Here is a 19,945-nt window from a genome sequence, read left to right on the forward strand (position 1 = left end):
ATATTTTTTCAATGCAAAATTTTAAATTAACATATTTATATATTTTATATAATATATAATATATAATTTAATTTAAATGATATTAATATATACATATACATATAATATAAATATTTATTAATGAGACTTCATATTCATACAACTTATGATCATTTGTATCTTACTTGAACAAAAAAAAGTTAAACTATTGGTCACAAAATTTTCAATGTGAGATTTTTACCATTTTTAATAATTTATAATCAGAAGATGGTTTCGGAACGAGAAGAATGGCCAGTATTTGTAAATTATTTGGAAGATATTAAAACTCTGAAAGAAGGTTTCACACGATTAGAGATTATCTATGTACCAAGGACGCAAAATTGAAGAGTGGATAGCCTAGCATGCAGTGTCAGGAAGCAACCGTCGTTTGTTGTTCACATGGATCAAGAACCTACAGAGTGGTTCACAGAGTGATGTCTAAAAAAATAATAATAATAATTTATAATCGTTTTAAAAAATTCAAAATATAAAATATAAGAAAAAAATTAATTTTTTATTATATACTTAATGTGATTGTTTAATATTTTTAATAATATAAAATTAAAAAAATACAAAAATTGTTATCAAATATGTATCATTCATAATCATTAATTATCATATATATATATATATATTAATCAATTTGATAATTAGTTTAATAAAAAAATATAATATATATTTATATACACCAATTTATTTTTCTAAAAATTCTAATAATCATCCTATTGATGACAAGTGGCTACGAAAACACAAACATGTTAGTAATACTTCGGGATTAATATAGAGAGAGGATATATCATACACAAGGGAAAATGGCATATTCCTATATAAACTAATTGTTCCCGGTTTTTTCACACACGAACTTTTAAGTTATGCCAAAAACTACATGAACAGCGGAAAAATGGTTTATTCCCCTATGAACTACTTGTTCCTGGTTTTTTCACACACAAACTTTAATCCATGCCAAAAACCACATGAACAACTCTATTTTTTGAATTACATACACAAACTATCGATTTTAAATTAATTCCCATGAAACCGTAAACAGTGCTATTTAAACGTCAACTTGATTTATGACAGGTGGAGAGCCAATTTATTCTTTTTTTTCTTTTTTAGTCAACTGCTTTTCTTCAGAAATCGTTTTATCATCGATTGGGGATAAAATTTATTATTCTGCAGAAGAATAAAACGTTTTACATGATGCATAAAGAAATAAGAGCATCAACTACTAGCTTACCAATCTCCATGTATTGCCACAAGGAACTATAAAATCGATGCAGTATCTCCAATTGATGTTGGAAAATAAAACGATTTATGAAGAAAATGAGCAATTGAAAAAAAAAAGAATAAAACGAAATAGTATTTTTTTTTATCAACTCAAATTAAACCGGTTCTCCATCTGTCATAAACTAAGTTAACTTTCAAATAACACGTTTACGGTTTTAGGGGAATTAGTTTAAAATCGATAGTTTGTGTATGTAATTCAAAAAATAGAGTTGTTCATATGGTTTTTGACATAATTTAAAAGTTCATGTGTGAAAAAACCAGGAACAATTAGTTCATAGGGGAAGAACCAATTTTTCTGTTGTTCATGTGGTTTTTGACATGACTTTAAAGTTTGTGTGTGAAAAAACCGGGAACAACTAGTTTATAGGGGAATAGACAATTTTCCCTCATACAACAAGTATCAGATTTTACATCTGATAAATGATAAATCTAAAATATATATGACAATACAGCACGAAACATATGTATTGAAACGGAGAACCATAGAAAAAAAAATAAAAATAACACGATATATATATAGTTTGAAGTTTTATAATCTGATCAATGGCCAGGCTGTATGCGTGTACATTTCTCGGAGCGTGTGCACGTAGGTGTTGAGCCGTTGATGGATTGACAGTGTACGGTGGTAACGCAACTAAAAGAAAAACAGTTGAAGGAGCGCGGGGGGCAGGGCTGACAGGGAGAAGACAAGTATACTCCTGAAAGAGGACGGAACTGACCATGGCCAGGACGATAAGTGGTCGCCATGTTTTTAAATGTTTTGGCGAGGCCCTTGCAACGCTTCGTTGTGCTCCCTCCAGCCGCCGTTTTGGAGCTTCTGTTTTCACCTCCTTCCAAAATTCTGATCTTCTTGACCGACTCTTCTGCATCACGCATACAAATGCAATTAATAGCACCAACAAGCCTTTTTATAATATCTTTGGTAAATAAAAGCTTTCTGTATATTGAACTAAAGTAACAAAGTGAAATAGTAAGTACGTAACTAAATAACATACTTCACTTGTGTTACAAAAAAAAAAAAAATACATACTTCACAAACAACGAAATTTTAAAGAAATCACATATATAGATAGAAGTTAGAACTATATTTTATAAAAGTTAAAACAATGATTAAAATTTAGGTTATTATTCTTTAATACAAGAAGATATGTTTTTTATTAATCTGGAATAAACGACTTATTAGAATATGGTTTTGAAAAAGCGATGTAGGAAGGTATGGTTTCCCCAAATTATAGAATAAATCCAAAGAAAAACGTATGTGAATACTTGTACCTGGATCAAAATCTTTTAATGTTATCGATTAACATTGTCTTATACTAGTAATAACATTTAGGGACAATTTGTTGGATATATTCATAAAGGGTTCACAAAATAAAGAATATACTCATTTTACAGTGTTTTTTTTCGATGTGATAATTATAAGTAAAGTTGGACCACTTTCTTTTTATCTACGCATCTATTGGAGTATGTGAAAATAAAAAAATAATACTATACTATATATGATAATAAATAGTTTATATTGAACTATATACTATATACTATTTGGAGGAGGAATACGAAAGAAGAGGAATGAGGAAGATGATGAGGAGGAGGAGGGGGATGAGAAGGGGGGAAGGGAGGAGGATGAGGGGATGAAGGAGGAGGAAGATGAGGGGGAGCGGGGGAGGAAGAGGGGAATGGGAGAAGGGAAGAGGATTTTAACATTCTATACTATATTTATAAAATATAATAGTTTCTTCGGTAAGTACAATAATTGTTAAGAAAAAATTATATATTTCATCTGAGATGTATTATTCTTTGCATATAGTAAAGTTTGAGATTAAGAGATTTCAACATGATGAGATTGTCAAAGAACTACCCATGAAATAATGTTAACATATGGTTATTTTTATAAAATTATATTTTTATTCTATGTTTTTTTTATAAAATAGAACACAACAAACAAGTTATGAAAAAACAGAAATATAATTTTTATGAGAAATATATGTCTGTTTTAGAAAAAAAATTAGTTATATCATATAATATAGAAAAATGTATATGTTTTTATTAGCATAATTATTTAAATAGATTATATTTAATTAGATAGATACATATCAAATAAAATGAGAAGGGAAAGAAAAAAACAAAAGTACATGTATGTGAGCAACTGTTGGGAATGTCTAAGAGTAGAAAATGTCTTATTATGTAAAATATTTAGAATATCATAACCAAGTTGTTCTTATGGTTATAACATTAGTTTTCTTTTATCTTATGTATATGGAACCCAATTCCCCTAAATGTAAATAAGTAAAAAGATGAAGAAAAGAAAAAGCTCACTAAGTTTACGGATTTCAGTTTGAGCACCAGATGCGTCATCCATATGAAGGGAAAAGACCAGGAGAAGAAGAAATAGCACTGAAGAAACTATAGAAGACGACATCTTTAATAATTCACACGTATCTCTTGTAACCTGGCTGATCACTATGACTCACGTTGATACGTTTATATATAGTATAGAGAGGTAGAGATAAGAGAGAATTAAACATATGGTAGATACTTATTTAAGCCAAAAACAAGAGAGTGGTCGAGATAAGAAAGAGAGTGCTGAAGCTGTGTTCGACTTGTCACTAGTTGGTTTTGGTTTTAGTGGTCTCCGCACACCATGTTTTGGTAAACTCGGTCTCAGTGTGTTGCATTGCATTGTACTTTCCTTTTTTTTATGGTTATAATTTGTTAACTAACAAAATAAAGGAGTTGACGCTTGACTTGAGAATTATTACGTATAAATATAATTATATTTGTGTTTTTATTTGAATAAAAATATTAGTTTTGAGAGAGATAGATTATTCAAGACGTACACGAGTTTTGAAAATGTAGTATCTTACTTCATATAATTTACACATACCATTTAGAATGTTGTAAATTTCAATAGGATTATCAGTCTCAAGTTGTTTTGCCACAAAAATAAATACTAATACGTATTTATATACTGATCGTATTAGTATTACGAAAATGTTACACAACCTTAGAAAAAAATACATTTTAAAACTAGACTAAATCTAAAAAAAATCAAAAGAAAAAGCAAGTGTCACTAAGAGACAATATGGCAAAATAATACACATGTTCAAAATGATAAGATACTTCTATAATTTTAAGAGAGACAAAAAGACCAAGACTTGAGTTCTCGAAAACACGGGCTGTAAGTGTAAAAAGGAGTGGACCTGACCATATGCACGTTGAAAATTCTATCTGAAAAGATCCATATTTTGGCATCTGCTTATGGCTGGCACTGTCGCTAGAGAAAACTCCTCCAGAGCTATTATTTTTCGTGGTAATACCCGTTTCTAGCTAACAATTCTCTTATATTATTACATTAGAGTATGATCAAGAGTTGTATTGTTAGTTTATGTAATCAGTTCAACCTTTTGATTAAAGTTGGCTGTTAGTTTGTAAAATGTATGCATGCACTCCTGAATCCTGATACTGTCACACTTGATTGTGTAATAGCAAACCTACCAATAGGAAAAACTGCTGTTTATTGTTATAATGGAGCTAAGCATTGTAATAGAATTGAAGATTGTGGCCATAAGATAGATCTTTTAAGCTATAATATATATATAAAGATCACATATGGATTTACAGAAAACTTAAAGCCACAAGTAAAAGTCTTTCTTCTTTACTTTTAAAACAGTATGTACACCACACTTATTCCAAAGGATTTTACTCTTCATCTTAGAAACGTGTAAACACCATATTAAGTTATTATCAAGAAGCAACAGCATAGTTAAAAATAAGAAGATTCCAGCTTCTTAGCTCTCTCTCCTGCACTCTCAGCCTCTGCATTGCCTTCCATGTCACAACTCTTCTCCTGCAACCACAAACACGACATCGTTTTTTTCTCATTATCAACATCCATTGACACATGATAAAACTCTGCGAGGTCCTGCTTGAGAATGAATTATTATGATTTACCAGTAAACGCCACGTGAAAGGAACACCATCTCTGACCTTGATCCTCTCTTTTATCACTCCTTTGGCTTGCATAACATCAGAGCCAAAAGCGTTCATAGTTATATACTAAACAAGTAATTACTGTTTTTAAGATTCTACAACAAGCCGTACCAGTTGAGGATTGGCCTATCTTTAGCAACAGCTGGCACCATATTTCGTTGAAGACATCAATCTGTTCATCTGATGCTCCAATGATCTATTATCAACCATCAAACAGAATCAATTGTGTTTGATCCAGAGAGTTTTTGAGTTACTAGATGTAGATTTATTTTACCTTGTAACCAAAGGCGTTAAAATCTGAACCTAGCAGTTCTAGAGCCTGTTTGTAGTCACCCTTTGCGTATTCATACACAGCTTCTCCGAGCTAATATGAAAAGAAAACAAGACTGATATTGAGGAGTTGTAAGAACAGAGAAGAAGTTCAAAAACGAGAGGAACAAACCTGAATCCCTCTCTTCATCACCTCTTGTTTCTTCTTGTTCATCTTTGATAGTCTGCATGAACAACACAGGTTCACAACAAATCTGGTACATCAATTAGAAACTGTTACTTAGCAAAACCCTTGCCTTGGTGCTGGTCTCCACGGTTGTTGACGTAGTTAGAGGTTTGTCCAGGTGGGACGTTACCTTGCGTAGTGCCAGCGTGCAGGACTTGAGGTGAAGTGCTCTAGGTATGTTTGTTAATCATGGACTGACATATCGCCAATGGTGAGAGATCGAAGTTCGTTTTCAAGTTGAATAGCACGGGCCTCTTTGTTGTCGCAGAAAAGATTCTCAATAGTGACCCATAGATCACGAGCAGAGCAGCGAGTTTTGAGGACTGTATCGAGGAGAGAAGAGGAGATGGTACCATAGATCCACATCTTGACGAGACCATCACGTTCCTTCCATGGTGTGTCTTCAGCATTCGTCGGTAGAGAAGTGCCATCGAGGTGGCCAGAAACACCAAAGCTGAGACAGTGGGTCTCAACTAATTCACGCCAAGCATCATAATTCATCTTCTGCATATCTAAGACGATAGGGATGTAGGACTTGATATGTGTAACGCCAAAAGATTTTTCAGTTGTAAGAACCATGATTTTGAGAAAGAAGAAGAAGAAGATACGAAGAGGAAGTAGAAAAGAAGAGAGGGCGGCTAGTAGGCTTCTGATACCATGTTACTTGGCAAAACCCTTGCCTTGGTATATTGCATTATGTAAAGTATATATACAATCGTATGACTAGGGCATCTATACAATATATGGAAAGTACAATATTTCTAGTCTATCAGAAACTGTAGACTAATATAAAGACACACCAACCGGAGCTTCAGACCCTCGAGTAACTCATGAGCTTTTGAATACTCTCCAACCTTGGCTAATGCCCAAACTATCAATATGTCAAGGTGCCATGACATATACCAGTTTTCCTGATCACTCCACATATCAATAAAACACATTGAACAAAAGAACACATATCATCCCACTGGTGCATGGTTTACGTTTACCTGATCAGTCAAACGAGCTGCGAGGAGTTTGAGACGGTCTTCAAACGAACCTTTGAGAGCATCTCTTACATCCAAACGCAATAACAAACCGATAGCATTGAGATAAACCTATATACATGCAGACATTTTGAGGATTTGGATTAGAGGGAAGTAAAAGCATAAAAGTTCCTAATCCAAATAAGGATTACTTCAGGAGGAACAGCGTCGCCTTTCTCCAATTCTTTCCAGATGTAATTATCATAAATCTCCTCTATTAAAAATACCAGGAAAAGAAGAAATAGCATTGAAGAAAGTAGAGAAGACAACATCTTTAAAATTCACAAGTCTCTCTTATATTTGCTATAATCACACTATGACTCGCAATGATACGTTTATATATAGTATAGAGAGGTAGAGATAAGAGAGAATTAAAACATGCGGCAGAGATTTAATTAAACCAAAAAGAAGAAGAAGGTGGTCGAGATAAGAAAGAGAGTGGTCGATTTAGTTGTCCCTAGTTGGTTTTGGGTTTCAGTGGTCTCCTTACAGCATGCGTTAGTACACTCGATCAAGTTGTCACTAAGAAACAATATGGGAAAGTAGTACACACGTAGAGATGTTAAACAGGTTTACCCATCACGTTCCGTCCCGTACCGTAGCTGTTTAGTCGTAGAGCGGGGTATATCGGGCATGTTCCGCGCGGACAGCGGTCTTCAAAATGTCGGTCCAAACCCGTACCGCAGAATATATAGACCTTCGCGGACCATCCCGCGGGACGCTTCCTTATCAAACCGTCTGCTACACCTTCTTTCATGAATGTTCAAGTAGAAGAGTTGTATAAGAGAGCTCATTAAGCTTCACTAAAGTCTTATCAAAGTAAATGCCACAAAGCTCCGTTTGTGCTTGCGTTCTTGAGTTAAAAAGTCTTATTTTGTTACCAGCATAAGCTTTTGTTAAGTTTGAATCTGATTGAGTTGTTGTCTTGGTAATAATTTGGCTCAAGTGTTGTATGTCTTCATCAAACCATCTCTCTTTTTAATTATTTGGATTGCAAAAAAAATTGTGAATCATTTTGCCAAATTATACAAGTGACGTGATATACAACTAACTTTTCTCCTAAACAACACCATTGTAACCAAATTTAATTTAAGAAAAACACCATTTCACAGTAATGAAAACAAAACAAATCAACTTAAACAAGAAATATCACATTGTAATAAAGCAATTCATAGTTGTGTGTAATAAAAAGCGAAAACTAAATCAAAACACCACCAGAGCTCGAATCGTCATCGCTGGAGTTGGAGTCGTCAACGCCGAAGCTCGAATCATCATCGCCGGAACTCTTTATGTTTTCTGGGGGAAAATTCACAAGAATCGCTTTCTTCTCACTTTCTTTCTCGTTTTTTCATGTAAAATAAGAAATGAAGAAAAAAAAAATGCGGGTTCATGTAGTCCCGCATGACCCGTTTCGGTTCATCCTGCAAAAGGTCCAGTCCCGCAAAGACCCGTCCCGCGAGGCTCGCAAATTTACGGGCCTAGAAAACCTCGTCCCAATACCGTTCTGCGACAATCCTTTACGGGTCAGGCCCAAGTCCATAATTGCCATCTCTATGCACACGTGACACGTTCAGAATGATAAGATACGTTTATACGACAGACAAAGACCTAGTCTCGAATTCTCGAACACACGGCCGTATATGCAAAAAAGAGTGAACCCTTTTCTTTTTTTTTTTGGAACAGAAAGTGAACCATACTCACTTTGAATATTCCGTAGGGAAAAAAATATCCATATTTTGGCTGGCATTTTTGCTAGAAAACGACGCCATAGCTATTATTTTTGTGAAAAAATATCCATTCCTAGTGGACAATTATTTTCTGTAATTACATTATACTAAAATAGAGTTTACAGTAAAAATATTTTAATGGTATTTTAATTTATTCTTCACTTTATATTATTTTTTATTTTATATATAGAGTAGTTTGTGTTTTTCTTTTTCATTATTTTGTTTCTCAGTCTAAAATAGAATAGCACTGAAGTGAAACCTAACTCTGTTTTAGAAAGAAAAAAAAATACAGTAAAACCATTGGAGACTGTCTTAGTTTGTATAATCAGTTCATCCTTTTGATCGAAGTTTATATGTCCCTACACGTTCAGAGTTGGGTTTAAGATGTATGCGCTCCTGATATTGTCATACATGATTGTGTAATAGCAAAACTACCAATATAAAAAGGGCTATTTGTCGCAATGGAGCCAAGCATGATAATAGAATTGCAGATTGTGCCCATATAGCAATGTTGAATATCAATCTGTTAAGCTAGAGCATTAAGATCACATATGGCTTATCATACCCGGTACTTTCCGCACACCATGTTTTGGTAAACTCGGTCTAAGTGCGTTGCATTGCGTTGCATTGTACTTTCCTTTTTCTATGGTTATTATTTGTTAACTAACAAAATAAAGGAGTTGATGCTTGACTTAGGGCTGGACAAATAAACCGAACCCGAAAACCCAAACCGAATCCGATCCGATAAAAATGAATCCGAACCGATCCGAACCCGACATAAATACCGAATGGATCTTGTTTTGTGGTATTTCGGGTTATGGGTATTATCCGAACCGAACCCGAATCTAAATGGATATCCGATAGAATCCGAAACATTCAAAACCTTGAAAAGATCTTGTACCAAACATGATCTCAATTCCTAATATGTATTCAAAATACACTAAGAAATATTGAACATCTAAAATACTTATCTATTACATGAAAGTTGTTTGTTCTATTACATGAAGGTTGATGGTTGAAGATGACCGTTGAATCTTGAAGTATTTAGATTTTGATTTTGTTTTCGTTAAACAATGTTTCTCATTTCATGAGAACTTGGTTTTCGTTTTATGCTTTTATTTATTTGGTTTTCTTTTTATCAGTAAATATGTTTACTTTTCGTTTGATTTTGAATGATCACGGTTGATGTTCCTTATTTTTGAATCGGTTTTACTTAAGTTTTGGTTACAAAATAGGTACAAATCAATTATTTTAAAACTGAAGAACCGATTTTACTCATGTTTTGGATATAAAATAGGTAAAATCAGGTACTTTTAAACCGAAAAACCGATTGGGACCCAAACCCGAAAGTATATTTGGTTGTATCGGTTCTTTGAAGATTTACTAACCCCGACCCGAACCCGATAGAACCCGAACCGATCCCGAACCAAACTTTCATATAATCCGAATGGGGGTGATTTTGATAAAACCCGAAAAACCGAAACCCGATTGGATAAAACCGAAATCCGATTGGGACCCCGAATGCCCAGGCCTAGCTTGACTGAGAATTATTACGTATAAATATAATTATATTAGTGTTTTTTATTTGAATAAAAATATTAGTTTTGAGAGATAGATGGATTATTCAGTACACGAGTTTTGAAAATGTAGTATTTTACTTCATATACTTTACACATATAACATTTAGAATGTTGTATATTTCAATATGATTATCAGTCTCGAGTTGTTTTGCCACAAAAATATACTAATACGTATTTATATACTGATCGTATTAATATTACGAAAATGTCGTATAGCTTTTACAGAACCTTAGAAAAAAAATACATTTTACAACTAGACTAAATTACAAATAAAATTCAAAAGAAAAAGCAAGTGTCACTAAGAGACAATTTGGCAAAATAATACACACGTTCTTTTTTTTTAAGATACTTCTATAATTTTAAAAGAGACAAAAAGACCAAGACTTGAGTTCTCGAATACACGGGCTGTATGTGTAAAAAGGAGTTGACCATATGCACGTTGAAAATTCTATCTGAAAAGATCCATATTTTGGCCTCCGCTTATGGCTGACACTGTCGCTAGAGAAAAATCCGCCAGAGCTTATTATTTTTCGTGGTAATACACTGTTTCTAGCTAACAATTCTTTTATATTATTACTTTATAATATGATCGAGAGTTGTGTTATTAGTTCATGTAATCAGTTCAACCTTCAGATCAAAGTTGGCTGTTAGTTTGTATAATGTATGCATGCACTCCTGATACTGTCACACTTGACTGTGTAATAATAGCAAACATACCAATAGGAAAAACGGCTGTTTATTGTTATAATGGAGCCAAGCATGCTAATAGAATTGCAGATTGTGGCCGATCTTTTAAGCTATAATATATATTAAGATCACATATGGATTTACACAAAACTTATAGCCACAAGTAAAAGTGCTTCTTCTTTACTTTGAAACAGAATGTACACCACACTTATTCCAAAGGGTTTTCCTCTTTTGTCTTAGAAACGTGTAAACACCTTATTAATTTATTATCAAGAAGCAATAGCAGAGTTAAAAATAAGAAGATTCCAGCTTCTTAGCTCTATCTCCTGCACTCTCAGCCTGTGCATTGCCTTCCATGGTATAACTCTTCTCCTGCAATCACAAACACAACATTGGTTTATTCTCATCACCAAAATCCATTGACACATGATAAAAGCTATGCGAGTTTGTAACTTATGAGGAAAGGCACCCACCTATCATCTATCAGTACTCGAGTAGGGTTCGCAAGTGTTAGGAGGCCTTAAAGACTAATAAAGTAAAAGCCCAAAGAGTAGAGAACTTGGCGGGCAAGTAGTACGGTAATAAGTAATGAGGTGGCATTAGGATAAGGAGACCGACGCACATGGGGTGTTGGATCGGATGCTTTAGTGACGATTGAGGAATATCTCCTTAAATAGTCACAAGAGTTTGTCTAGTAGGGTATCAAGTGGTTTGATCATCAAGTTCATGTAAAGAGAGTGACTCATGTGTCCTTTCTAGAGTTTGTCTTTTGATCAATAAAACCTTGAGTATTTTCTTAATCTGAGTTATTTACAAAGATAAAGAGAGTAGTCGTAATAAACTTGGTATCAGAGCATTTTCCGATCCTGAGAACTATGCCGCCGAAGAAAGTAGATTTGGAGCAGACTCTCGAGCAACTGCAGATAGATCTGTGAAAACTGACATCATTGGTCGTGGAGCAACGACAAAAACAACGTCAAGAGGGAGACCATGTAGGGTTGTTGGAGAAGACGGTTGATGCGATCCAACAACGAATGGCAAAACTCAGCTTACTCGAGCGACTCGAGCAACGATTCCTGGAGGAAGATGAGGCCAAGAAACACTTGCTCGAGATCGATAAAGGAAAGCAGCATGATACCGCCGAGATCCTTCCGATGGCCATGAAAGGCGGTGAGACCAGTGCGACGGGAGCGGTGAAGGAACCCACACGCTACGTCCCACCGATGAGACAGAGGGAGAGTGGGTCAGAACGCAGCGGGTCTATGGCGAACTCGTCGGAGAGGTTGGAAGAAACACCGCCGGCGAAGCCTAAACCCCCGAAACGCAAACTGGAGCTTCCGGTTTTTGACGGAGAAAACGCGGAAAGCTGGGTGTTGCGGGTCGAGCAGTACTTCGAGGTCGGCGACTACACAGAGGAGGAACAACTCCGTTCCTTACGGATGTGTTTCGACGGCGAATCTCTGCTTTAGTACCGTTGGGAACGAGATCGGAACCCTTTCCTTAACTGGAACCAACTCAAACACCAGTTACTCGAGCAATACGCAGAGACCCACGACGCCACCGCTGGTGAAAGGCTGTTGTCGCTTAAACAGGAGGGAACGGTACGAGAGTATTGTCGGGAGTTCATCGCTTTAGCGACAAACGCCGTCGGTATACTGGAGAACATTCTAGAGATGGCCTTCATGAATGGGTTGAAACCCAGAATCCGAGCCGGCGTTAAAATGTTTGAGCCTAAAACCCTACAGAAGATGATGGACACGGCGAAACTGGTGGAGGACTGGGCGACGGAGGACAGTCCGGAGACAAGTCCGAAGTCGGCGAGTGAAAGGTCACGCGACAAATCCAGTAAGGCTACAAGCCCAATTCTCTCCACGAGCCGAACCCCGTTCTCTAAGCCCAATATCTCGAAGAACGGCCCAAGCCCAGGAAATACCTCCACCACAACTAGGACACAAGGAAATCGACCCCAATTCGCGCACAACCGTCTGAAGCCTCCATTCCGTCGCCTTACGCCGGCTGAGGTAGCGAAATGGCAAGCGGAGGGACTTTGTTACAAGTGCGACGAAAAATACGATCGCAACCACGTGTGCGTGAAGAAGGAGTTGACGGTCCTAGTGGTTCACGACGATGGCCGAGAGGAAGAGCTGACGGAGGAATACGGAGATGGGGAGGAGGAAGACACCGCCGAGGTCGCAGAAATCTCAATGAACTCGGTGGTCGGCTTGCCGTCTCCACGAACGATGAAGCTCAAAGGGAGAATGGGAAAAGAGGAAGTGGTGATCCTCATCGACTCTCGGGCTTCTCATAACTTTATCTCGGAGAAATTGATGAGAAAGATGGGAGTGACTCTGACAGAAACGGCCAGCTATGGAGTATTAGTGGCAGGCGGAGTGCGAGTCAGAGGAAAAGGAGTCATCGAAGGGATCGATCTTCAAGTCCAGGGCTATACAATCAAGACCAGCTATTTACCTCTAGAACTTCATATTAGGAATTCAGTGGTTGGATACTTTGGGCGAGACTCGCTTCAATTGGAAGCAGCAGTGGATGAAGTTGAAGGTGGAAGGAAAATTGATCAAACTCGTTGGAGATCTGAGCTTGCACACCGCAGCAGTCTCATTGAAAGCAATCTGGAAGGCGATGGAACAGGAGGGAGAAGGAATGCTGGTGGAGTATGGAGGATTACAAGCTGAGGATGATGACACCACAGTGGTGTTTCCAGAAGAGTGGAGTGCCTTGCTGGAGTCTTATGCTCAAGTCTTCAGCGAGCCAACAGGATTACCACCAAAGAGGGGAAAGGTACACACCATTACACTCAAGGAGGGAGAGAATCCGGTAAGCGTGCGACCATTCCGATATCCCCAAGCTCAGAAATCAGAGATAGAGAAACAGATTGGGGCAATGATGGCTGCAGGGATTATACATAAGAGTAGTAGTCCCTTCTCAAGCCCCGTCTTGCTAGTAAAGAAGAAGGATGGGAGTTGGAGGTTTTGCATAGACTACCGAGCCCTGAATCAAGTAACCGTGGCAGATAAGTACCCCATTCCGATGATAGATCAACTCCTCGACGAGCTGCACGGAGCAAAGGTGTTCTCCAAGTTGGATTTGAGAGCAGGGTATCACCAAATTCGAGTGAAGGCGGAAGACGTGCCCAAGACTGCTTTCAGAACGCACGACGGTCACTACGAGTTCCTCGTGATGCCGTTCGGCCTCTCCAACGCACCGGCGATATTTCAGTCCCTAATGAACGATGTCTTCAGGCCGTACCTGCGGAGGTTCGTGTTAGTCTTCTTCGACGATATTCTCATCTACAGTAAGTCGAGGGAAGAACACGAGAAGCACCTGGAGATTGTGTTGGGATCATTGGCTCAACATCAGCTATACGCGAACTTGAAGAAGTGCTGTTTTGGTACATCCAGAGTGGAGTACTTAGGCCACATTATCTCAGCATAGGGAGTATCAGCTGATAGAGAGAAGATTAGAGAAATGGAGGATTGGCCACAACTGAAGAATGTCAAAGAGCTGAGAGGGTTCTTGGGACTAACGGGCTATTACCGTAAATTCGTAAAAGATTACGGGGACATAACAAGACCGTTGACCAGTATGCTCAAGAAAGAACAATTCAAATGGGGAGTGGAGCCAGGGAAGGCATTTGAGGAGCTTAAAGGAGCAATGTCTTCAGTACCGGTTCTAGCGATGCCAGACTTTGATGTGCAGTTCGTAATCGAATCAGACGCATCTGGAATTGGGTTAGGGGCGGTGCTAATGCAACATCAGAGGCCTATCGCCTTCTTCAGTCAAGCACTATCCGACAGACAAAGACTCAAATCAGTGTACGAGAGAGAGCTCATGGCCATTGTCTTTGCGATACAAAAGTGGAGGCACTACTTGATTGGGAGGAAGTTCGTGGTGAGGACTGATCAGAAGAGTCTGAGGTTCCTACTCGAACAAAGAGAAGTTAACTTGGAGTATCAGAAATGGTTGACAAAGCTACTGGGGTTTGACTTTGAGATCCACCACAAACCGGGAATGGAGAATAAAGCCGCTGACGCCTTGTCCAGAAAAGCAGTCGTGGCAGAGTTGTTGGCAGTTTCAGTACCAACAGTGGTGCAATTGGAGGAGATTAGTGGAGAAGTGGAGAAGGATGAGACACTTAAGAAGATAATTGAGGATATTCAACAGAACTCTACGCAGCACGTGGGATACTCGTGGGTTCAGAACATACTGCTAAGGAATGGGAAACTAGTAGTTCCACGACAATCTGCGCTAACAGGGGTGATCATGCGGGAGTTCCATAATAGCCAATTAGGAGGTCATGGGGGAGTACTCAAAACACAGAAAAGGATTGTTGAGGTGTTCTTTTGGGAGGGATTGATGAGTGATATACGGAGATACGTAGCCGCTTGTCATGTATGCCAACGCCACAAATACTCCACGCTCTCTCCCAGCGGGTTGCTTCAGCCACTGCCAGTGCCTGAGAAGGTATGGGAAGACATATCTCTTGATTTTGTGGAAGGATTACCAAAATCAGAAGGTATTAGCGCAATCTTGGTGGTGGTGGACAGGCTGACCAAATACGCACATTTTATTGGAATGAAGCACCCCTTTGGAGCAGTTGATGTAGCAGTGAAGTTTGTGCAAGAGATTGTGAGGCTGCACGGGTTCCCTATAACCATAGTATCAGATCGAGATCGGGTGTTAACTAGTGCATTCTGGAGGGAGTTATTCAGACTATCAGGGACCACTCTTAACCTCAGCACAACTTATCACCCACAGTCAGATGGGCAGACTGAGGTGACAAACAAGGGAATGGAAACGTATCTCAGGTGTTATGCGAGTGAGAAGCCCAGGGTGTGGGTTAAGTACTTACCTTGGGCAGAATTAAGCTACAACACTTCATTCCATTCAGATATACAGACAACGCCTTTCCAGGCTCTGTACGGGAGAGAAGCTCCAACCTTGCTGAAGTATGAAACGGGGTCGACTAACAATGCTGAGTTGGAGGAATGATTGAAGGAGAGGGATCGCATGTTAGTCTTGTTGAAAGAAGACATGCATAAAGCGCAGCAGGTGATGAAACTGAAGGCTGACAAGCATCGACGAGAGGTTGAGTTTGCAGAGGGAGATCGAGTCTATCTCAAGCTCAGACCATACCGACAACAGACAGTAGCGCGCAGGGTCAATGAGAAACTCTCTGCGAGGTTCTATGGGCCGTTTGAGATAAAGGCTCGTGTGGGGAAGGTGGCATATAAGCTAGAGTTACCAGAAGACTCCAAGGTGCATCCCACCTTCCACGTTTCGCAGCTAAAGAAGGTCGTGGGAGACGCCACCACAGTCACGCAGTTACCGGCACAGCTAACACAAGATGGGGTTTTGGAGATGGAACCAGAGGAGGTCCTGGATACTCGTGTCAACGATAAGACAGGTCAACAAGAAGTTCTGGTCCGTTGGAAGGGAATGCCCGAGTATGATTGTTCATGGGAATGGAAGTCGACAATGAAGGAGCAGTACCCTGGCTTGGACCTTGAGGACAAGGTCAGTTTGGAAGCGGGAGGGAACGTTACTTATGAGGAAAGACACCCACCTATCATATATCAGTACTCGAGGAGGACTCGCAAGTGTTAGGAGGCCTTGAAGACTAATAAAGTAAAAGCCCAAAGAATAGAGAACTTGGCGGGCAAGTAGTACGGTAAGAAGTAATGAGGTGGCATTAGGATAAGGAGACCGACGCACATGGGGTGTTGGATCGGATACTTTAGTGACGATTGAGGAATATCTCCTTATATAGTCACAAGAGTTTGTCTAGTAGGGTATCGAGTGGTTTGATCATCAAGTTCATGTAAAGAGAGTGACTCATGTGTCCTTTCTAGAGTTTGTCTTTTGATCAATAAAACCTTGAGTATTTTCTTAATCTAAGTTATTTACAAAGATAAAAAGAGTAGTCGTAACAGAGTTACTGCCTTAGAATGCATTGTTATATTTTACCAGCAAACGCCACATGAAAGGAACACCATCTCTGACCTTGGTCCTCTCTCTTATCACTTCTTTGGCTTGCATATATATACATCAGAGCCAAAACCGTTCATTGTTATATACTAAACAATATAATTATTTAATGAAACTGAACTTAAAAATCTACAAACAAGCCGTACCAGTCTTGGATTGGCCTGTCTTTAGGAGCAACTGGCACCACATTTCGTTGAAAACATCAATCTGTTCATCTGATGCCCCAGTGATCTATCATCATCAACCATCAAACAATTATAGACAAAAATAAATAAATAATCAACTGTGTTTGATTCAGATAGTTTTTGAGTTAATTGATAGAGATTTGTTTTACCTTGTAGCCAAAAGCGTTAAAATCTGAACCAAGTAGTTCTAGAGCCTGTTTGTAGTTACCCTTTGCGTATTCATACACAGCTTCTCCGAGCTAATACGAAAGAACACAAGACTGATACTGAGGAGTTGTAAGAACAGAGAAGACGGTTAAAGACGTGGGAACAAACCTGAATCCCTTTCTGCATCACTTGTTGTTTCTTCTTGTTCATCTTCGATAGTCTGCATGAACAACACAGGTTCACAGCAAATCTGGTATCAATTAGAAACTACAGACTAACATAAATTTCACGCTAACCGGAGCTTCAGACCCTCGAGTAATTCACGAGCTCTTGAAGTCTCTCCAACCTTGGCCAGTGCCCAAACTATCAATATGTCAAGGTGCCATGACATATACCAGTTTTCCTAAGATGTTAAAGCAGAGAAACTAACTGATCATTCCAAATATCAATAAATCCCATTGAACAAAAGAACACACATATCATCCCACTAGTGAATATCTTACCTGATCAGTCAAACGAGCTGCAAGGAGTTTAAGACGGTCTTCAAACGAACCTTTGAGAGCATCTCCTACATCCAAACGCAATAACAAAGCAATAGCATTGAGATAAACCTATTTAGAAGTGCAGACATTTTGAGGATTTGGATTAGAGGGAAGTAAAAGCATAAAAGTTCCTAAATCCAAAAGAGAATTTACTTCAGGGGGAACAGCGTCGCCTTTCTCCAATTCTTTCCAGATGTGATTATCATAAATCTCCTCTATTTTGCTCATTGGTGACCCTCCTTCCAAGTAACAGAGAGCAATATGCCACCAATTGTGTGTATACCTGACCATTTTTATACATGTTTTGAGAAATAAAAAATAATAATGTTTACAGTATGTGATGAGTCTTCAGGAAAATGGTTTACAAGAAGGATGAGCAAGATTGCCAAGATTCTGAGAGTTCTTCCATGAACTCCACTGCTTCTTTAAACTTACATTCATGTTGAAGAACATGACACAACTGCAACAAACACAAAAAGTACAAGATAGATAAAGAGCTACTGAGTGATAACAGAGAATAACATTGTCTGAGGTACTCACACAGTGATGTGCCCAGGCGTCTTCTTTGTTAATCTCATAGCCTTTTCTGGAAGCTGCCGCAGCTTCTTCCATTCGACCAAGTTCTAACAATGGGAAGGCAAGCATACCGTGTATGTAACTCTCTTCTTGATTCACTGGTAGAACCTACAAATATTAAGCAGATACAATCAACTTTAATAGCCTTTAGACCGTGAATCTGATCATTCGCTGTGGACTTAAGTACTTACTTGCTGAACAAGACTCAGAAAGGGAGCAGGCTGTCCCATGTAGAAGCATAACACCTGTGCTCTCTTCAGAGAGGCCAGATCCTTGGGGAATCTTTGAAGTAGCTACAGAAACCACAACGGCTCAGAGATAAAAACAAGAGTGTGTAATAATGTTTCAGGTAAGTAAGAAACCAACCTGGGTGTGCAATTCAAGAGCCAAGTCATAATCCCTGTCCTCGGAGATGAGATAACTAACAGCCTCGAACACAGCTTTCTCATAAGGTGTAGATTGTTCCTGAAGAAAAATGATTTGATACTAAGAAAGAACCAGAACTAGAAAGCAGTGAATATATAAAAAAGACTCACAATATTGGATCTTGCAGCTTCAACATAGGTATTAGCTTTGGAATGATCCGATGAGGAAAGGTAATGAGCAGCTAAAACGTTGCCCAAGACACAATCTTTGTCGTCGAGTGGTGCTTCTAGAATCACTTTCCAGTTCCTCCCATAACTAAGAACCTGACCAAAAAAATACACGATCAAAACAAGAATCACTGAGATGATCATATTACAAAGATCGAAACTTTAAGCACCAAGAGCCAGAGAAAGCACATCAGAACCATAAAATCTTCTGTCTTTGTTAAGTTTGCAATGAAAGGGTGATAATCGAAGAGGAACCTGATGAAAGTATGAGTCAATTGCGTTGATGCATTCATCGGAAGAGGCATTAACCTCGTAACCCCACCGGACACATCTCAGTGTCTTGTCCATTTTAAAGAGAAATTTAAGAGAAAAAAAAAAGACAGAGCTTTAATAAAAACATGAAGGAGACAGCGAGATTTGCATTTTACTTGTTTCCATCAATCATTCAAGTAACACGAGTTCGTCTCTTGCGGATCATGTGACGTGTTGCACTTTGGTTTTTCTCTCGCCTTTTTTGGATAAACGAATTATCCGTTCTCTCTCTCTACATGTGGGATTATAAAACCGAACCAGATATTAAACCGGTTAAGTTTACCGGTGGCGGTGACCACGAAGACAATGACTACGACAGGAATGATCAAGGATGAAAAGAGGTTGTCAATCCAAAAGAAAACAGTCGTCTAGATTAATATGACTGCTATAGTGGCAGAAAGATATAATGTTAAGGAAGAAGATAAACAAGAGTAAATAGAATAAGAATATTCTACATATGGTATAGTTCATATCAATGAAATTAATAAGGGCTGACTGTCTAACACTCCCTATAAAGACAACAACCCTATCTATTCCCACCTATACTATTTGCCTCTTGAGAAAACCACCCAGATATTTAATTCTCTTCATATATCTACCTATTCTTTTTAACTCTGCCCAGATCCCCTCTCTAATCAGATCCGAAAATGCAATTAAAAATTAATAAATCGCGTTTTGTAAATAGATTATCCATTAATTATGATCCGATCCGACCCTGCAATATAGACCCGACTTAACTTTAAAAAACGAAATCGATTTGGGGGAAACTCAAAATTA

General features: G+C 38.2%; 3 protein-coding genes across 16 annotated transcripts; all 3 read right to left on the reverse strand.

Annotated features, from left to right (window-relative positions):
* Positions 1–1,580: 1,580 nt before the first annotated feature.
* Positions 1,581–6,515, reverse strand: LOC106399518. 2 transcript variants are annotated; one of them, XM_048758549.1, is made up of 7 exons: positions 5,862–6,513; positions 5,738–5,789; positions 5,570–5,659; positions 5,407–5,491; positions 5,257–5,321; positions 3,622–5,152; positions 1,581–2,168 (listed from the first exon to the last, which is right to left on the reverse strand). In XM_048758549.1, the coding sequence occupies exons 2-6, from the start codon at positions 5,777–5,779 to the stop codon at positions 5,069–5,071; spliced, it is 366 nt and encodes a 121-aa protein (XP_048614506.1). In that variant the 5' UTR covers positions 5,780–5,789; positions 5,862–6,513; the 3' UTR covers positions 1,581–2,168; positions 3,622–5,068. The 2 variants fall into 2 exon arrangements, with proteins under 2 accessions (XP_048614506.1, XP_048614507.1); XM_048758550.1 differs by having other exon boundaries at positions 5,738–6,515.
* Positions 5,975–6,370, reverse strand: LOC125587115. The gene has a single exon (XM_048757261.1). It carries the CDS (start codon positions 6,368–6,370, stop codon positions 5,975–5,977), a length of 396 nt encoding a protein of 131 aa, XP_048613218.1.
* Positions 6,516–10,907: 4,392 nt separating the features above from the next.
* Positions 10,908–19,499, reverse strand: LOC106397845 (tetratricopeptide repeat protein 38-like). Of its 13 annotated transcripts, none has more exons than XR_007323950.1 (14): positions 19,027–19,486; positions 18,800–18,952; positions 18,630–18,728; positions 18,455–18,556; positions 18,228–18,371; positions 18,053–18,147; positions 17,841–17,970; positions 17,649–17,756; positions 17,442–17,548; positions 17,314–17,365; positions 17,148–17,237; positions 16,960–17,057; positions 16,768–16,857; positions 10,908–11,182 (listed from the first exon to the last, which is right to left on the reverse strand). XR_007323950.1 is itself a non-coding variant. In XM_048758542.1 (14 exons), the coding sequence occupies exons 1-14, from the start codon at positions 19,159–19,161 to the stop codon at positions 11,099–11,101; spliced, it is 1,443 nt and encodes a 480-aa protein (XP_048614499.1). In that variant the 5' UTR covers positions 19,162–19,499; the 3' UTR covers positions 10,908–11,098. The 13 variants fall into 13 exon arrangements, 8 of the variants coding, with proteins under 8 accessions (XP_048614499.1, XP_048614498.1, XP_048614500.1 ...); XM_048758542.1 differs by having other exon boundaries at positions 16,793–16,851; positions 16,960–17,044; positions 19,027–19,499; XM_048758541.1 differs by having other exon boundaries at positions 16,793–16,857; positions 16,960–17,044; positions 19,027–19,497.
* Positions 19,500–19,945: the final 446 nt, after the last annotated feature.

Source organism: Brassica napus, chromosome C5 (assembly GCF_020379485.1).
Source record: "Brassica napus cultivar Da-Ae chromosome C5, Da-Ae, whole genome shotgun sequence".
Classification (NCBI taxonomy): Eukaryota; Viridiplantae; Streptophyta; class Magnoliopsida; order Brassicales; family Brassicaceae; genus Brassica; species Brassica napus.